Source organism: Hyperolius riggenbachi, chromosome 4 (assembly GCF_040937935.1).
Source record: "Hyperolius riggenbachi isolate aHypRig1 chromosome 4, aHypRig1.pri, whole genome shotgun sequence".
NCBI classification, from domain to species: Eukaryota; Metazoa; Chordata; class Amphibia; order Anura; family Hyperoliidae; genus Hyperolius; species Hyperolius riggenbachi.
In genome coordinates, this window is record NC_090649.1 from 282499647 (window position 1) to 282519431 (window position 19785).

Sequence of the window (19785 nt, forward strand, 5' to 3'; positions counted from 1 at the left end):
AGTGACTTCCACCTCTGGTGTCTGGGACAGCGGATGATTACTTTGCAGGGGAGAATCATCTACTGCCGTTACCAGAATGGGTGGTTTTACTGGGGTGAACGGAATACCCAATTTCTTTGCAAATTCAAAATCCATAAAATTAGCTGCAGAGCCTGAATCAACAAAAGCCTCAGTAACCCCAGTTTTATCTTCCCATGTGACTGTACAGGGAAGAAGTAACCGTTTATCTTCTAGGGGTAAAAGCCGCGTGCCTAGGGTGCTACCCCCTACAACCCCTAGGCGATAGCGTTTCCCGGTCTTGTTAGGACAATTACGTACTGTATGACCCCCTCTGAGCAGTAAAGACACAGCCGCTCAGACATCCTGCGTCTTCGCTCCACTTGGGATAGTTTCGACCGACCAATTTGCATTGGTTCGGGTGGAAGCAAGACAGGAGGAGGTGGAGTTACTGGAGGTGCAGCGTAGGACACCATTCTTACATGACTACTACCCCGGGTCTGCGTAATATTCGACCGGACCCTTGCCTTGACGCAAGAGCTTGAGCTTCCGCTCAGAGGTCGCGGCAAGGTCTGGGTCATCGTAAATTACTGCCATGGCTTTAAAAAATTCATCTACTGAAGAGAGGGCCAAATCCCCGGTGGGCAAATTGTACGCCCACGTCTGAGAATCGCCTGATAACAAAGTCTTAATGAATGTGACTACAAGAAAATTTATGCGTGCTCAACACCAAGCTTTACCCTTACAAGTCTGGCTGTGCAAATCTGGCTAAATTGGCTTATCATGAGGCATTGCTCATGCAAAAATGCATTTGCTTTCGCATGCCAAACTTTGCAGGGTCAAAAACTAATACCGCGAAGCGGTTGCCCTGCGGGAATTAGTTCATTAGTGGACTGTCTGTGCCTGTTTCCCCCCCCCCCCCTTCTGGAGTGATGTGTGCGAGCCAGCCCTGAGCCTTCAACTTGGGGTGACCCATACTTCATTCCTTTCCCATGCAGTGCCCCCAAGTTTATGCGCAGTAGCAGAACGCAATGGACGTTAAGGTAAGTGCCTGTTTTTAATTTTTGGGAGGTGGGTGCGGATGCCCCCCCCCCCCGGCGTTGGCCACGCTTGGGGGGGGTCATCCGCTCCACCCAGCCTCCCCCTCCGGGGTAACACTGTGGTCCCTAGGCAGTGAGAGAGCCTGGGGCCCCGCAGTCCCCCCGGTTGTATGGGGGCATTGGGAAGCCTCCCCGTGGCGCTCCTGGATAGTGCTATGTAGCATGAACTAATTCCCGCAGGGCAACCGCTTCGCGGTATTGGTTTTTGACCCTGCAAAGTTTGGCATGCGAAAGCAAATGCATTTTTGCATGAGCAATACCTCATGATAAGCCAATTTAGCCAGATTTGCACAGCCAGACTTGTAAGGGTTAAGCTTGGTGTTGAGCACGCATACATTTTCTTGTAGTAAGCATTTTGCAATCTCTATCCTTTGGAGGCAGGTGGTGGATGGCTTGCTCTAGGTGGTGTGAGCCCTGGAGTGGACTGTCTGTGCCTGTTCCCCCCCCCCCTTCTGGAGTGATGTGTGCGAGCCAGCCCTGAGCCTTCAGCTTGGGGTGACCCATACTTCATTCCTTTCCCATGCAGTGCCCCCAAGTTTATGCGCAGTAGCAGAACGCAATTGACGTTAAGGTAAGTGCCTGTTTTTAATTTTTGGGAGGTGGGTGCGGATGCCCCCCCCCCGGCGCTGGCCACGCTTGGGGGGGGGGTCGTCCGCTCCACCCAGCCTCCCCCTCTGGGGTAACACTGTGGTCCCTAGGCAGTGAGAGAGCCTGGGGCCCCGCAGTCCCCCCGGTTGTATTGGGTGCATTGGGAAGCCTCCCCGTGGCGCTCCTGGATAGTGCTATGTAGCATGAACTAATTCCCACAGGGCAACCGCTTCGCGGTATTGGTTTTTGACCCTGCAAAGTTTGGCATGCGAAAGCAAATGCATTTTTACATGAGCAATGCCTCATGATAAGCCAATTTAGCCAGATTTGCACAGCCAGACTTGTAAGGGTTAAGCTTGGTGTTGAGCACGCATACATTTTCTTGTAGTAAGCTTAATGAATGTGACCCTTTGGGCCACAGTCCCTGAAGATCGGGGTTTCAACTCAAAGTAAGATAACACTCTACTTCTAAAATTTCGGAAGTCTGATCTGTGACCAGGAAATTTCTCAGGTACAGGCAGTCGCATGTCAGAGCTAGGAGGGGATCGCACCTCATTCACTGCTGTCTGGAGGGTTTGTAAAGAACCAGACAAGGCTTCAATCATAGTCTTGTGACTACCCTTCACTTGATTGATGTTGTCCACCGAAGTGGCAAGTGCGCCCAGACGATCAGTGTGTGCGTCCATTTGTATTTTTTGGTCTGCCGTTCTGTAACGATCGGTGTAACACAGAGAGGGTCTGATTACCGGTGAACTGCAGTATCACCGAGAATACAGAATATACCCGATTATTGGTGATCTGCAGTATCACCAATAATCAGATATATCTACTAACCTCTGGACACCAAGTAACAAGTGAGTGTTTTAGATGCAACAGTATACTTTGAGTACTTCTCCAGAAGTATGTTCCTTCCTCTGGCCTAGACTCTCCAGGGGGGAGGAGCTAGGCTGAGGGGAGGAAGGACAAAGCGAGAGTGACACCCGTGGGAGAGGGTGTCACTGACAGGTCTGTGAACTGCCTCTAACAATAAGGCCAGTTCTCGGGTCGGCAAGCCAGGTCGTTAACACACGGACAGATAAGGTACAGATACAGGAGGCAGATACGGAATCCAATAAACAGACAGGGTTTGGCAACGGAGTATCAGAATAGCACAGTACAGAATCAGGAGGCCAATACAGAGTCCAGGAACGAGCAGAGATTGGCAACAGGGTAACAGGAATTGCGAGGTACAGAATCAGAGTTCAGAGGAATGGTCAGACTGGCAGAAGGTCATAACAAATAATACAGTTCAATATTCCTATTGCTAAGGTGTGAACTCCTTGATGTCAACACCTTTGGAAACTATGCAAGAACACAGATACAGACAAGGTCTGAGTGCTACCACGTAGTGATCGCAACGGCAGACAACCAGAGAATGACCAGCACCCAGTATTTATAGCAAAGCGCTCTCCAGCGCCTCCCCTAATTGCTGGACCAATGGCAGGTGGTGAAAATGTCAGCTGACCCTTTTCTGGCTGTCATATAAGCTCTGCCTCTCAGCGCGCGCACGCGTCCTTCTGAACCTATATGGACTAGCAGTCTCAGCCACACCAGACATGTCTTGCAATGTGACCACAGATTCAGGCGCGGGGACCGCCGCCCCGCTCTCTAAGCGAGCGGCGGTTTCCCCGCGTCCAGCCGCAATGCCATCTGCTTTGCCATGCATACAATCCGCCGCATCCAACGCGGACTCCACCGCTCTGCCCATGCGGCCTGCGGCGGTTTCTTCGCGTTGTGCCGCCATGTTAGACGCGGAAACAGCCGCCTCACTCTGAGCCCTTGCGGCGGCTTTTCCGCGTTTCCTCACAGATCCAAAATGAGATGTTGAAAGTATTGAAGGAGGGTAGAGTCATTAGACTAAAAAAAAAAGCCCCTATGGCAACATCATCTATTGTAAACTCATTTTAAACTAAATTGAGTTTTCATTTATTACTACATACTCCCGAGACCACAGGAAGATGAAGAAGATGCTTACTGACAATTGGGGCATTTTGAGGAAAGACCTAATGATAAGCCCAGTATTACCAGAAAAAACAAAGATAATTTACAGGAGAACGCAGAACTTGGGGGACAAAATTGTAAAAAATTGTATTAACCTTCCTGGCGGTAACCCCGAACGTAGTTCGGGGTAAGCCGTGCAGGAGGTTTTCTCCGGCCCTGCTCGGCCGATTTTCTTACTTTTTTTTTTGCTGAAGTGCTAGCTGCGCCAGCACACTGATCGCCGCCGCCCCGCGCCCGATAGCCGCTATCCGTTGCGGCGCGCGGGCCCCCCCCCCCCAGACCCCGTGCGCTGCCTGGCCAATCAGTGCCAGGCAGCGCCGAGGGGTGGATCGGGACTCCCAATGACGTCACGACGTCGCTGACATCGGTGCCGTCATCCCGCCCCGTCGCCATGGCGATGGGGGAAGCCCTCCAGGAAATCCCGTTCTTTGAACGGGATTTCCTGATCGAAGAGGGCGGGGGATGCCGGTGAGCAGCGGCTATCATGTAGCGAGCCCTGGGCTCGCTACATGATTTAAAAAAAAAAAAAAAAAACCTGCCTCGCTGTCTCCTGGCGGAATTTTTCATACCGCTAGGAGGGTTAAGGGAGTAAGACCACCTATGTTCCCTCAGCTGAAAGGTTTCTTTCCTTGTAAAAAAACAAATAAGTGCAGGATTTGTGAATATGGAGGTTGTAAGATGACTACTTTTACCTCCACTCACAGTGGACAGAGATTTGTGATTGATCAATTCATAACATGCAATTCAATCAATCTTGTATATGTATTGGAATGTCCGTGCGGCCTACAATATGTGGGCCGCACGGGCAGACGTGTGAAGAAAAGATTGTAAGCCTTTGGCAGGGCCCTCTTCCCTTGTGTATCATACTTGACTGTGTGCACTTTACCCAGAATTTGGAACTGGTAATTTTTTACCACTACCATTCCAGTTTATGATCTGGCATTGTACTATTATCTGCATTGTGTTGTGTATCTTATTGCTATTACCTGTATTGTTGTATCTATGGTCTGTTACCTGTATTGTTCTGTCAACCCTGTTATCATTGTCTGTAAGCCTATTTATTGTACAGCGCTGCGTAATATGTTGGCGCTATATAAATCTAATAAATAATAATAATAATAATAATCTATAATATAGGGCACCCTGAGAAAAAAGCACACAGCATCCCTGACCATTTTCTAAAGTTCCATAATAATGATCCCACCGGTATTCGGTGTTATGGAATTTACATGATAAAACCACATTGGAGAGGGGGCAGTGTGATAAAGACCTTATCACAGCTCTAGACTCGTTGGATATTTCAACTACAAACCTTGGCACCCAACAGTCTCAATGCCAACATTGATCTGAACTGTTTTTATAAAAGATGAATAAACTGGAAAATTCCTGGATTGTATATCCACTCGCTATCTTACTTGAATGTTTTAATTTTGCCTAAAGTCGTGCAGAAACTTGATGTGTTCTTATAGTTTAGCATTTTAACCCAGTATACTCATATTTTGATTTGATTTTAATGTTTTTGATGTATTTTATGTTACTCCCTAATGAATGTGAAGGGAGGAGTTGTGTTCATAAAAGTAACCTCCTAACCATGTAGCCACACCCCCTGACGAAGGCGAGAGCCGAAACTCGAGTCGGGTAGTGGAGGCTACGTTGCAATAATGCTCATTAAACAAGAATACTTTTAGTAAGTAGCTCCCCTGTGTGTGGCTGGCTTTGTTCGCAGTGTGCACTATTGTCGCTTACTCTATTTCAGCTCTGAGCGCTGCACTACTCTGACTTTTAGACAGCAGCCACCGTCAACCAGCGTGACACGCAGGAGAGCAGAAACCGGAAGTTTGGGCGGTCACGTGATCGGGGAGGCTATCCAGCTACACTAGAGAGCGGAGCTCGCACAGCGGACGGTGCTGCTGCCAGATCTAGCAGCCAGCGTTTGGATGTTTGGGATTACAGCAAGTACTTTAGAATTCCTGGACATACTGTGTGAATCCTGAGGTGGGAAACTACAGATACAGGTACTGTTCCATATGTCAATCCTGAACCACTGCTCATAGTTGAGTGGTCTGACTTTGCGCTGAGGTACTTTGTTGTTTTTTGATTTTTACCTTAGGACTTTGGAACCAGTCCACCTCTTAGCGGCAATCACATTTCTGTTGTGCTCCTTTCATTGCTTACATAACTGAATAGGAGCTGGCTTACTGAACAGACAGAGCCGAGATTCGAACCCTGGTCTCCGGTGTCAGAGGCAGAGCCCTTAACCCTTACACACCCACTGCAGTATTAGCTCTCTATTGGTCCTGTGCTCATAATAATCACTTCTGTAGATACCTTAATTATCGGTAATAATTAACAAACCGTTCCCCATTCCCTTCTTGCACCTCTGACACTGTGGTTGTCCTTGATTGGTTTTGGTACAACATATTAATTGTTATGTATAGAGTGCTTGGGGTTCCCAATGAAAAACTTGCATCGGGGCCAACAGCTCCTTAGCTACGCTACTGGGGAGGTTCATAATTCAGTGTACCATTGGGGCTGCGAGGGTTGGGGGAGCATCATTACTTACGGGTTCTGCTCCTCTGGTCCAGTCAGTATGGGATTCTCCATCTTCTCCACCTGACTGACCGCAGCAACCGCAGTTTGTAATTTCCCAAAAGCATTGTGCACCGGTCCCCCCTTCCCCCTTTAATTCATGCTGTGGGATGTAGTCCGTGGACGCAGTACATCTCTGTACTTACATTCACAGACTAGATCTCCTGGCATGCATTGCTTGGGCGTGTTTGTGCAACACTGCTGGGAAGTTAGAAACTGCAACTGCTACAGCAGGTTTGTGGAGAAGATAGAGCATCACATACAGACAAGGAACCAGAGGAGCAACACCTTGCCCTCCCAACCCCGGCCCCCTAATGGTACACTCAATTGAGAACCTCCCTTATGGGAAGGTTCATATTGAGAAATGTTTTGCTGGTGCTCAGTTGCCTTTAGATAGTATTTTATTGATAAGGTGTGAAAACATCTCCTGTTAGAAAACGCAGGAGAAAAGTTAATTGAATAGGGCCCATACCGCTTTACAAGTGATGATCTTTTATTTCTTTACCATGATTGTTGTTATTGTTATGTGACAGAAAGTTCTACTTCAAATTACATTCCTAAACCCCTTCTGGCATTTACCTTTCCTCTCCTGTGCCTGAGATCCTTCGGCATAAGGTAGTAAGGCAGGTGCGACGTGAAGAGCCGAGGCGATGGTCGATTATCAAACACAATGTTGTGCTCATTGTATTCAATCCATGGAGCTCTGTCCATGTTATTAGTATTGTCTTTTCCATTCCGGTGTTGTTCAGAAAATATTAGACCTAGAATTTGCTGTGTCCATATTGTACCTGTGTATATAATTGTAATATTATATATTCAATAAAAGCAATAGCCACTAATTATCGGAGTGAGTTCACACTCTCTGGCCATATCCCATTAACTTTTCTCAAGATATTTTCAAACCTTATTATTAAAATACTTTTACAACTGTACCAAGCAAGAAATTACTCAAAATTAGTTTGAAATTAAATTTTTATCTAATTGATTGTACTTTTTCAATTGCTAAGTACTGAACAAATATTTTTTGGATAAGATGAAAAATTATCTCTTTGGACATAACTGAGGAGAAAAGTAACTAGGATATGGCCCCATGCATGTTGCATCATACAATAATTCTGCATCAGAACTCACTGCATATATAATTGTATAGCATGTTCACAACTCTGTGTTGTAATGGACCGTGTTATCCTAACTCGCTGTATGCAGTGTGTTTCTGCACAGCATGTGTCAGTACCTGCGCAATACGTAGACGTTGAACAGGCTTTGAAATAATGAGTATGCTATAAAATGCACAGTGTCCATAGTGGTGCACATGTATTATAACACATACGTTATGCAAGATACACAGTGTGAACCCAGCCTTAATAATTTCATTGACCCTTTGCCAATCTATCTTTGACATTGGCATTTTCCTCTGTAGGACCAATGTCAGACATAGTCCGACACAGGAAAACTGGCTGGCAATAGACAGTGATGTTGCAGGATACAATCCGGTACAGTGTCACTTCAGATCAGTGTCGGACTCTGTGGGCCTCGTCCCGCACTGCGGTGCCACGTAATATACATTTTGAGTGGGCGCATTTGGGCTGATCACTAGAGGAGCCATTGCCGGATCCAGACCAAGCTGGCATTGGCCCCATACTGCAAGCCATCCCGCTGTTACTGACTGGTTTAGGGTGACAATACTGATGTGTCCTGATACTTTGCCCAGCCTGTGTTCATCTCATCTGTGTGACATCTCGCGCCCACATCTTCAGTGAATTGACAGTGGGGGGAAAACAAGATGGTGAAGCCAGGACACACTGCGTCACTGGGCTGAAGAGTTAAGGGACATGTAAGTGCTGTTACTGTACACCAGCTAGTGATAGGTAACATCCCAGGCTGCATTGCAGCAAGGAATCTAGGCATAGTCAGGTACATTCAGGCAGGGACAGGCCTGAAAATATGGGGTACACAGTCATAGTAACATGCACAGTCTCACTCACATACACAGAGCGACACACGGTCACACACACACCCAGACACACACACGCACAGAAATAGTCAGAGTCACACACACAAATAGACACACTCACACATACACACAAAGTCACAGTCTCTCACACACTATATACCGTAACTCTGTAACTCCCCTCCCCCCCCCCCCCAAAAAAAAAGGGTTACAGATTACTTAAGCATTACTATGTGTGTGGTGCCTTTAAGACTAAGTATCAAGCTGCTAGAACCAAAACGGTGCATGAGAAGGGGCATTGTGACGGTTTAGTGCCACAACTCAGATGTCTGATTATTGGTGATCTGCAGAATCACCAACAATGCAGACGCTATACCCGATTATGTGTGATCCGCAGAATCACCAATAATACCAGTATAGCAAGACCAAGAGCAAGACCAAGAGCAGAGTGTGTAGTGTTTGGTGCAACCGTAACTTTAATGGTTTTACAGGACCTTACCAGAGGAGTTGGTAAGGAACAATCTGGATACAAACAAGACAGATTAGACAAAAGGCTCCCCAGTGGGGCTGGGAAGGATACAGACAGAGAAGAGGTAGTATAGCTGGTCTCTGCCAGGGATGCCGGCGAGAGACAAGAACCAATCAGACAGATACTAACAGACATTCACCAGATAGCAGACTAGTTCTATCAGAGGAGCTGGCAAGGAGCTAGCTTAACTGGCAGCCAGAAGCTACCCCAGGCTTTTCCAGTGGAACTGGAAAGGTGACACAAGTGACTTAGACCACTTTGGTTAAACCTTCCAGAGGAGCTGAGAAGGTACCATCAATCACTGAGCTCTACCTCACCAGTGGAGCAGGTGAGGATAGTAAATACATAACAGGTGCTCATCAGTGGAGCTGATGAGCCTCGGACACCACGTAGACTAGGCCCCTACAGAGAAGCAGGCCGGCACTAGCTGAAACTAATAAAGGCTAGACCTCTACAGAGGTGCTAGCTGGGACCAGCTACACGGCCCTGCTAAATACGGCCAAACCTCCAGGGCCCTCAGAGAACATACTAACAGATATGATAACAGTATAGTTTGGCAAGACCTCGCCAGAGATGCTGGTGAGGTACTAAAGATACACAGGCCGTCCGTATAATAAAGTACAAACCCCAGCAAGCTGGGGAAACTGAAACTGAGATTGAATCTCCCGAGGAGCGGGTGATTCAGACTGCACTGCAGCCTAGGAACAGGAGATACAGACAGTACTGCACTAGCAGGTGATTCAGACTGTACTGCAGCCTAGGAACAGGAGATACAACAGTACTGCACTAGCAGGTGATTCAGACTGTACTGCAGCCTAGGAGCAGGAGATACAAATAGTACTGCATTAATGAATAACTTCACCAGAGGAGCTGGTGAAGTTATCACCTTACCAGTGGCGAGGGCCCACCGGTGAGTAGGGTGGTTTGACAGGCAAGGTTCGGCAACAGGGAGGCAAGTATCGGTACAGAATCGTGAGACAAGAGAGTAATCAGTAATCAAGCAGAGGTTCAGCAACTAGAAGACAGACAGGCGGAAGCACAGGACTAGAAAGCAGGATCAGAGTCAGAGTAGTTAGCTAAGAGTCATACACAGAAATCCATACAATACAATATCCTAGTCTAGGTGTGAAGTCATTGGCATCAACACCCGGGAACTAGTCTAACAGATAACAGAAGCAATATAACAATATCCTAGTCTAGGTGTAAAATCCTTAGCATCACACCTAGGATCTAGTCTAACAGATAACAAAAGCAATATAGCAATATCCTAGTCTAGGTGTGAAATCCTTAGCATCACACCTGGGATCTAGTCTAACAGATAACAGAAGCAATATAGCAATATCCTAGTCTAGGTGTGAAATCCTTAGCATCACACCTGGGATCTAGTCTAACAGAAAACAGAAGCAACGTAGCAATATCCTAGTCTAGGTGTGAAATCCTTAGCATCACACCTGGGATCTACTCTAAGGTCTGAGCGCTGACACACAAGCATTCACGACAACAGACAGCGCCAGACTAAAGCCCGAAGGCTTAAGAAGCAGAGGAGACCTCACTGGCACGCCCCCTGCTGCAGCCAATCCGGGGCGCCGTGAGTCTCCTCCGCTGTCAGCTGACCAGCCGGTCAGCTGACGAGCCCTCTCCTAGGATAAAGGTCCTGTCTATGCGCGCGCCTGCGCGAGACAGCGACCTTGCAGGAAAAAGGTAGTTCCGTCCCCGGCATCTTAGACGCCGGTGGGACGGACAGGGGCCCAGAGGCAGCCGCGGTGGCAATGCAGTCCGCCGCGGTTGCGCTCATTACAGGCAGTAAGTGAAGGAAAGGTGGCATAACCAGTTGCTAGGCGACCACAGTATGCAAAGTAGGGGAATTTGCTGGGACTTTCCAGAGCCCCGCATGGCCTGTCAGAAAGGTACAGCGCAGGAGCAGAGGGCAAAATCTAGGAGGGTGTAACCGGAGGGAACTCGTTGGAGTCAGTTGGAGAGCGGGAGAGAGAGTGGAGGAGAGAGGACTTGAGCAGAAGTAAGCGGTGCGAAGCAGGGTGGGAGCCCAGACTGAGACCAGCGCAGGGAAAGGCCGTAGTAGTCGCCCGGAACCTAGGGGGACCGGGCGGTCATCCAGTGAAAGACACAGTCGAGCAGTAAGGACAGCGGCCGTCGGCCGGACACTACCCGGAGGCCAGAGGCGGCAGACCTGGACTAACCTTGATCTAAAGATATTCGTAGTCAAATGAGTATAGGCCTGAGAGCCCTATCTAAGCCATAAAGTGTGTACTGTTAGTAGCTAGTGTCCAGCGTCCACTTGCTGATGATAGCAAACTAGAACCTGGAGAGGCCCAGATTGTATCCCTGAGTGCTATTGCTAAATACTGCCAATGTGAGAGAGCTGTACAGTCACAGAGACATTGTGCTGAGAATACAGTTGTTTATGCAGAAGAAAGCTGCTGATATAAAGTGAGACAAGTTGTCATTGATTATAAAAAGTCCAGGCCCTACTGTCACTGAGATGCATTCTTAACCTCCCTAAAGTACCCTGCTGAGCTGACACAGCCCCGGCTTGCATATGGTCCTGTTATATAGAGACATTATCCCTGTCAAGTCTGTTTCAAGTCAAGAGTTAAACTTCATATGTTGTTGTGTTCTGAATGATTACAAAGAGTCTGATATTTAATGATAACCTGTCAGTATTGCAAAGCTAAGTGGAAGAGGAGGCGTTGCATTATGACTGGAGATACTAACGTGTGCTACAGAGAAAGTGCACTGTCATCTGATCAAGATACAGAATTAACCTACTTCGATTACAAGTTTTGCATCAACTCTAATTCAGAGCTTATTCAGCCTTAAAGTCAAAGTGCACTTAAAAAGAGTTCTTTTATAGGAGGGGGGTGTTGATGGTATAAAGGGGTACATTTATTTCATTTCTTTATTTTGCTATAACCTATTTTGATTATTTGATTTATATTTTATTTTGTTTGTTGATTTGGGAAGTCCAATCCTGAGGGGAGGTATTAAGAGTAAAGTGTATTGAGTGCTACAAATACAACCTAAAGTGTCTAAAAGATCTTGGAGCAAGGTGAATGTCCTGATTGGACCAACCAACCAACCAACCAACTGTCATCTATTCAGTACCATATTGCGAACTGTCACTAGTTTCCTCCAAGGTTTTGCTGAGCAATATAGCTTGGACTTGGTTGCAAGGGACTAAGAACTGATTAGATATTGGACTGAATTGCTCAGTAGACCAACCCTTTCCCCAGTCCACGCCCAACATCGGTACTGTGATCTGTATATGCTGTAAAGTGGTTTATTGTGGTATGAAAAGACCTACTGTAGCTCACTATAATTTCTGTGTAACTAACCGTTTCCTTCTGCAGGTTTTACCGGTGCACCGGCTGTGAAGACTAGAGGCCATATACAATTCACTTTTTCTCCTGAGTTTTCTCCTAGGTGATATTTTCACAAATTGTCATAAAATGCATTTTAAGCCACCAAAAAGAAAGAAAATACTCAAAATAAATGTAATAATACCTTTTGAACAACTTTTAGGAAATTTTTCAACAGTAAAATGCTGAAAAGTTAGTTTCAAGAGAAGAAAAAATTATCTCCTAGGAGATAACTCAGGTGAAAAAAATAATTGCATATGGGCCTGGATGCCTTAAAGGGGAACTTCAGCCTAAACAAACATACTATCATCAAGTCACATTGGTTATGTTAATTAGAATATATAGGTAATATAATCTCTTACCCACCCTGTTTTAAAATAACAGGCAAATGTTTGTGATTCATGGGGGCTGCCATCTTTGTCATGGGGGCAGCCATCTTTTTGGTTGAAAGGAGGTGACAAGGAGCAGGAGACACAGTTCCAACTGTCCAGTGTCCTGATCACCCCTCCCAGCTGCACACGCTAGGCTTCAAATGTCAAATTCAAAATGTAAAAAAAAAAAATTGCACCAAAACAGCAGAACGAGAACAACAGCATCAGAAATCCCATCATGCTTTGCACAGCATCAGGGGAAAAAAGCCCGGGCAGTTTTCTTCTGTGCAGCTAAAAATGAGACTTGTATAAGAGAAACAAAGTTCTGATGCTGTGAAACTGTTAAAGAAACACCAAGCCTTTTCAGTGCTGCTAAGTCGATTTTTAGTCCGGAGGTTTACTTTAAAAGGAAGGTGATGCTTGAAATCATTGTTCTTTCTCTGTCAACCATGTTTACCTGCATGGAAACATGTGCAGTCATCATGGTGTTGCATAAAAAGGGCTTCACAGGCAAGGATATTGCTGTTAGTAAGATTGCACCTCATCAACCCAATCAACCATTTATCAGATCATCAAGAACTTCAAGGAGAGAGGTTCAGTTGTTGTGAAGAAGGCTTCAGGGTGCCAAAGAAATTCAGTAAATGCCAGGACCGTCTGTTAAAGATCATTCAGCTGTGAGATCGAGGTGCCACCCATGCAGAGCATGGTTAGGAATGGCAGCAGGCAGGTGAGGGTACATCTACACACACAGTGAGGTAAAGACTTTTGGAGGATGGCCTTGTGTCTCGAAGAAAAACAACAGGGACTGTCTGATATCCTGCAAAGCTACAGTGATTGGACTGCTGAGGACTAGGGTCATTTTCTCTGTTGAAGCCCCTTTATGAATGGTTGGGGAATCTGGCAAAATGATCGTCCACATTGAAAAGATGAGCACCATCATCAGTCCTGACTCATGACAACTGTAAATCATCCTGAGAACATTCATGTGTAGGACTGCTTCTCATTCAAAGGAGTGGGCTCACTCAAAATTTTGCCTAAGAACACAGCCATAAATAAAGAATGGAACCAAAACGTCCTCTGATACACAAAACAAAAGCAAGAGGGCTTTTTGGTCCTTTGTAGCCCCTTACACACACCTAGGAGTTCTGGTTCACAGTGAGCTTGCTGGGTAGTCTGTATCCCCTGATAGCAACTTCTTCCAACCATTCAAAAACAGTTTGTTGAAGAACAATGCCTTTTCCAAGATGATGGAGTATGTATCATAAGGCCAAAGTGATAACTAAGTGGCTCTGGGAACAAAACATTGGAATTTTGGGGCCATGGTCAGGAGACAACCAAGACCTTAATCAAATTGAGAACTGGTGTGTAACGATCGGTGTCAGCAAGAACAGATTTTCTGATTATTGGTGATCTGCAGTATCACCAATAATACAGATGTTATAGCTGATTATGTGGTGATCTGCAGAATCACCAATAATGCAAGTATAGCAAGACACAGGACACCCAGGTGTAAGATAAGTGTTTGGTGCAACAGTAAATATAGATAGAGATACCCACTATCCCAGAGGAGCTGGTAGAGGGAGGTACCTCTATAGAACACTGGAATCAGTACTCCAGCAGGCTGGAGACACAGATGAATTAGTGATCGGTTCACCCGAGGAGCGGGTGATGCACAGTGAGACAACTTATACTGATCACTCGTGGAGCGGGTGATTCAGACTGTACTGCAGCAGGTGATCACCTGAGGGGCAGGAGATCAAGACTGTACTGCAGCTTCTGATCATCTGAGGAGCAGGTGATGAGGACAGTACTGTAGTAGCTAGTCACCTGAGGAGCAGGTGATTAAGACTGTACTGCAGCTATCCACCTGAGGAGCAGGTGATTCAGACTGTACTGCAGCTGTCAACCTGAGGAGCTGGTGATTCAGACTGTACTGCAGCTATCAACCTAAGGAGCAGGTGATTACTAAACTGAGAATCCCTCACCAGAACTAAGCTCACTGGTGAGGGTAGAAAAGTCAGACAAGCAGGATCGGCAACACACGGACAGATATGGTACAAAGACAGAAGACTGAATCAGAGTGAGGTATAAGCTGAGTCGGCAACAAGATCAGATAGGCATAGGCACAGAATCAGAAGACAGAAGAGTGGTCAAGGCTAGCAGACGGTCATAACAAATAATACAATTCAATTAGTACTTTAAGCTATCAACAGAATCTGGCTAAGTTTGGATCCCCAGCTCCTGCTGGTTCTAGCACACTTTGGGATCTGACTAAGGTCTGAGTGCTAACACGTAGCATTTGCAACAGCAGATGAAGAGCAACTGACAGGCAGGTCCTATATATACTCAGAGCGCTCCACAGCGCCGCCCCAGTCACTCAGCCAATCCGGAGCACTACTGGAGTCAGCTGACTGGCTGATCAGCTGACTCCCCTTCTACTTGCATAATGGTCCTGTCGCCTGGCGCGCGCGTAGCACTCAGTCTATGTGCAACTGAGGGACCAGGCAAAACTCCATCATGTAACTGCACGGCGGAGGCCGCCACGCCGCTCACCGCTGCGGCGGCCTCTCTGCTATCTATTACATTTTGGTAGAATCCTCAAGAGAGGGCCAAACAAAAACCCACACATTCTGTCAAACTCCATGCATTGCTTATGAAAGAATGGGTTGTCATCAGTCAGGATTTGGCCCAGAAGTTGATTGAAAGCATAACAAATTACAGAGGTCTTGAAAAAGAAGGGCCAACACTGCAATTATTGACTCTTTACATAAACATTATGCCATTGTCAATAAAAGCCTTTGAAACTTATGAAGTGCTTCCAAATCCATTTCATTACATCACAGAAACTGTGCTAAGCGACAAAGAAGTTCCCAGAATTGAGGTTGCTGAAAACCTATTTTTCAGTTTTATATAAAATATGGAGCAGTTAGAGAAGTCTGCCAACTATGCTATCACATAAGATGGACATTTCAATTACACGCTAGTCTTTATTAACATAGCGAGTAAATGCTGCTGGCCAGTTATATTTTGAAGATAGAATACTTTGAATTACTGTGCAATCCCTATGAAAGTAAGTTGGTTTTGTATCAAGTCCACTAAGCTAATAAAATGTTCACTGTTGCATAAAGTAATATTATGAGTTTAACACTGGGAATTACCTGACTTTGAATATGTCACTTTAAAAATATCATCATCTCTAATCATTTGCTCTACAGAATCTACAGCTTCAGGAGATGTGATCTCTGTTTGAAAGTACATGCCAGCCTTTATGCTTGAAAAGAAAAACCTCCAATGCCTCATCCAGAGCTTCTTGTGCCAAATGTTCAACAACTGACCCGGATAGATATTAATATAAAAATAATGTCACAAAGAAAATCTACCTGTATTACAAATAGGATGTTGGTCCTACCTTTCCGCTCTCCAATCGCACTCGTTTATTCAGGATACATATGGCAGCACCTTACATGAGTTTATGAGGCATGGAGGCTTGGATAGGTAATGCTGGAAAAATGTCTGTGCATGTACTGTGCCAGTTAATTGATGGAATAAATAATGATTTTAACAAATTAACTTTGTGCTTTAACCACTAAGGTTTTCTTTTCCCCTTTAGTAATAGAGCAATTTTCACCTTTCAGCTGTCTTCATTTCATTCGTCAATAAATGAATCACTACTAATCACAATGAAATGATCCATATCTTGTTTTTTTCACCACCAATTAGGTTTTCTTTGGGTGGTACATTACACTAAGAATTATTTTATTTTACATGCATTTTGATGGGAGTAATAAGAAAAAAACTGAAAAAAAATTTTTCTCAGTTTTTGTTCATCATAGTTCATTATAGTTTAAAAAAAATAAATAAATAAAGGTTTCAGTTTTGCGTCCATTTTGCATCCATCACTAATTACGGTTTGCTTTCTCTTTGGACTGTTGACTAATTACAAGCTCAGTTTACAGCTCAATTACAGGAATATACTCTTTTGACATACATATAAAAAAAACTTCAGCCCCTAAGGTAACTATTAATTTATTTAATTCTTTTTTTTTTTTCAATTGCAAACATTTTTTTCGGGGTACTATGGGGGAGTGTGGGAGGGAAGGATTTAATTAATAATTCAGGTTGGAGTAAGCATATGATGTCTCCCAGGATGCATTACTGCTGAATATGCATTGGATTTTTGTGGTTTAGTACTAGAGGTGTTGCTAGCTTTACTCGGACAGCAAGGGATAATTTGCATATTCAACAGTGGTGCATCATGGGAGACATCATATGCTCACTCCAACCTGAATTATCACAAATTCATTCTGTTTTAAGAAGGCAAACTTTTGTTTTGTTTAACATTTTAGTAAGAGGGCTTTTTGGTCCTTTGTAGTCCCTTACATACTGCAATGAGTTCTGGTTCACCATGAGCTCGCTGGGTAGTCTGTAACACAGGAAGTAGTTAGGGCAAATTTTATATACGCGTTTCTAGGTGTCTTCAATGCTTTCTTTGCATTGAAGGATATCTATGGCTAAAATTACTAGTCTATTCCAGGCAGTGTTGATCCAGGGATTTTATGTGATTGCCATATGGAGTCGTGAAGAAATTTCCCTTTTAGAGTTAGTTGGTCCAAGCCTTGTAAGGATTTTTCACCTTCCTCTGGATCAACTGAGATATGTGAGGGTGCAGGTTAGTGTTGTACCATATTTTCTGTTTGAACTTGATAGATGTATGTCTTTTTTCAACCCAACTAAGTGTAACTCTGACTAGGGCCAAATTTTGGTTTAGTCAGAACATCTCCCAATCTGCAGGTTTTGTGGTGTGAACCAGGTATGCATTGTTAGCGTAACCAAGGGTGGTCCAAAGGGAGTCATCCAGTCAACATGGGACAGGGTAATTAGTGTCCAAGGCTCATTCATGTACGTTTGAAGTGAAGACTACCCCATATGGTCCAATCTCACAGGACAGCTGCTGTAGCACAAATTACTAAAAAATGCTGGCCTTTTCGCTGGGAGCACACTTGTCTACGCGATTCCACTGGCTCTTTCTGGATTTGCGGTGTAGCAGTGTTAGGTGGCTCTGCAGTTGTAATGAGATCAGATTTCCACACGCAATATTCCATGTTTATAACAAAACTAGGGGAGCGCTGGACATATGTCTTAAAAAATTCCAATTTCATTGTAAAAAAATAAATAAATAAATATATATATATATATATATACAATATATATATATATATATATATATATATACTCTCACATAGAGAACTGATAAGGCATTAGAACGATATATGTGCATCAACCAGCCATACACTCAATTCCACACACACCACTCTGAGCCTGCTGATGATCCTTTTTAAAAAATAAGGGAAAGGTGAAAAGTTAAAAGAGCAAAAAATGACAACAAAGGATGGAACCAGTCCTTTCACCTAGAGTGTCACAGCTAAAACTAGTTCTATACACAGATTCCTGCTGTATAGATTATACTAAACAGTCCTATATGGAGCGGAAGACTCCATATATGGAGGGGAGAGATTGTTGTATTGTCACTTGTAATAGCGAGCAATATGCTGCGGCTCAAGAGCAATGCCAGATGCTGTTTATACATTTACTCACGCACTCCTTCAGCCTATGTCTCCACTATCCTTATCCTCCGTGAAAGGAATTCACACTCTGATATCTGGCATTGCTCTTGAGTCGCAGCATATTGCTCCCCTAGTTTTATTATAGTCTTGTCAGTAGTGGAAGAAAGAGGTACTCCCACAGTTGGAGGAGCAGCAGGAAGAAGTGTTGTGTTTTTTGGTGTATATAACTATATACAGTCCACCTTACCCATAGTGCCCCTTGTTTTGTTTATTATCTAATATTCTATGTTTGTTTGTTGTGGCATAGTTCTACTTCAGTACATTACTATGAATTACCAAGGAGGTGCCAGCTTTTCTCCAATGACTTATAACAGGAGTGGTGTCATGCACTCGGTTCAACTGTTGGCCACACTGGTATAAATGCGGGATTATCCTATCAACATTTTCCCTGTTCATTCACGATTTTTTAGATTGCAACACAATGTATCAAACTCAGTAGTGTGTGCGTCATGTGGAAAAGCAAACTGCTGTGATTTAAAAATTGCAGAAGAAATGCAAATGGAAAAGGCAAAGGAAATGCAACTCCCAAGTGGGCCATTGACTACAATGGCAAGTGTACAGTGCACATTTTGCAATTCTAATATGTGTTCTCCCTACCTCAGATAAAGTCCTATCCATGAAGGCCCTACACCGCAGTGCGCAGTAATCTCCATTCTGGCTGCAGTGAGGCTCTCTAGCGCTCACTTCCTGTGTCCGAAATAAGAATTGCACAGAAGTGGATTGAAAAAATACACTTCCATACCGCAACGCGAACAATTTAAAAAAAATGCATTGCCATAGACCTACGTGAGTTCTGGGACACCGTGCGTCTCTGCACAAGTTGCCCAACCTCGCAGTGTTGCTCTTGCGTTGAATCACACCTCCAGCGGAAGACATCAAACTATGTATGAAATGCGCCATAGAATTACATTTGCGTAGCATTGCCAAACGCAACACACCAGTGTGAAAAGGGCCTGAGGGACATGCTGCCGTTTGGTACCACACACCGTGAGGCTGGCTTAAAAAAAATCTAAATCTAGTGGAGTCTGTACCTAAATGGTCTGAGCTATTTTAGTGGCAAAAAGAGGGCCTACACAATACAGTGACACACATACACAAACACACTGCATGTGCAGTAGACATACACAGTACATTCACACACAAATAGTCTGGCCAGCATGTTTCCCCAGCTGTAGAAGATTTTGTAAGTATGTACAGGAGTATAAGAGTCTGATTGTTCAAGTATCTTTGTCCTGGATGAAAATCTCCTTTTCTATTATATACCGTAGGCAAATACCTGTGCTTCCCTGCATTGTTACAGAAAATGAAAAATAGAATGTTATTTGTGACTTTTAAGCGTTTCAAAGGATACCTGACGTGAGCCAAAACTACATAATGTAAGCACAGAGGTATGTTCATGCTGCGTTCATATACCTCTGTGCATTATCTCTTCCTCTCCTAATTCCCCCTGGTCCCCCTAAACACTACTTGAAAAAAATGATTTTAGCCAGGAAGATGGGCTGCAGTGGTGGTCTCTTATCACCCTCTCATTCTTTCATCTTCCCTGTAGCATTCCCTCCCCTTAAAGGGGTTCTGTGGCATGTATAAAAAACCAAAAACTGACACTTATCTGGGGCTTC

At 44.7% G+C, this 19785-nt stretch overlaps 1 protein-coding gene across 1 annotated transcript in view; it reads right to left on the reverse strand.

Moving 5' to 3' along the window:
* LOC137503829 (amine sulfotransferase-like) overlaps positions 1–19785 on the reverse strand; it is a 66897-nt gene that overhangs the window by 45421 nt on the left and 1691 nt on the right. The window contains exon 3 of the mRNA XM_068231347.1: positions 6894–7102. Within this exon, the coding sequence (XP_068087448.1) occupies positions 6894–7102 (209 nt within the window). The remainder of the gene's footprint in view (positions 1–6893; positions 7103–19785) is intronic.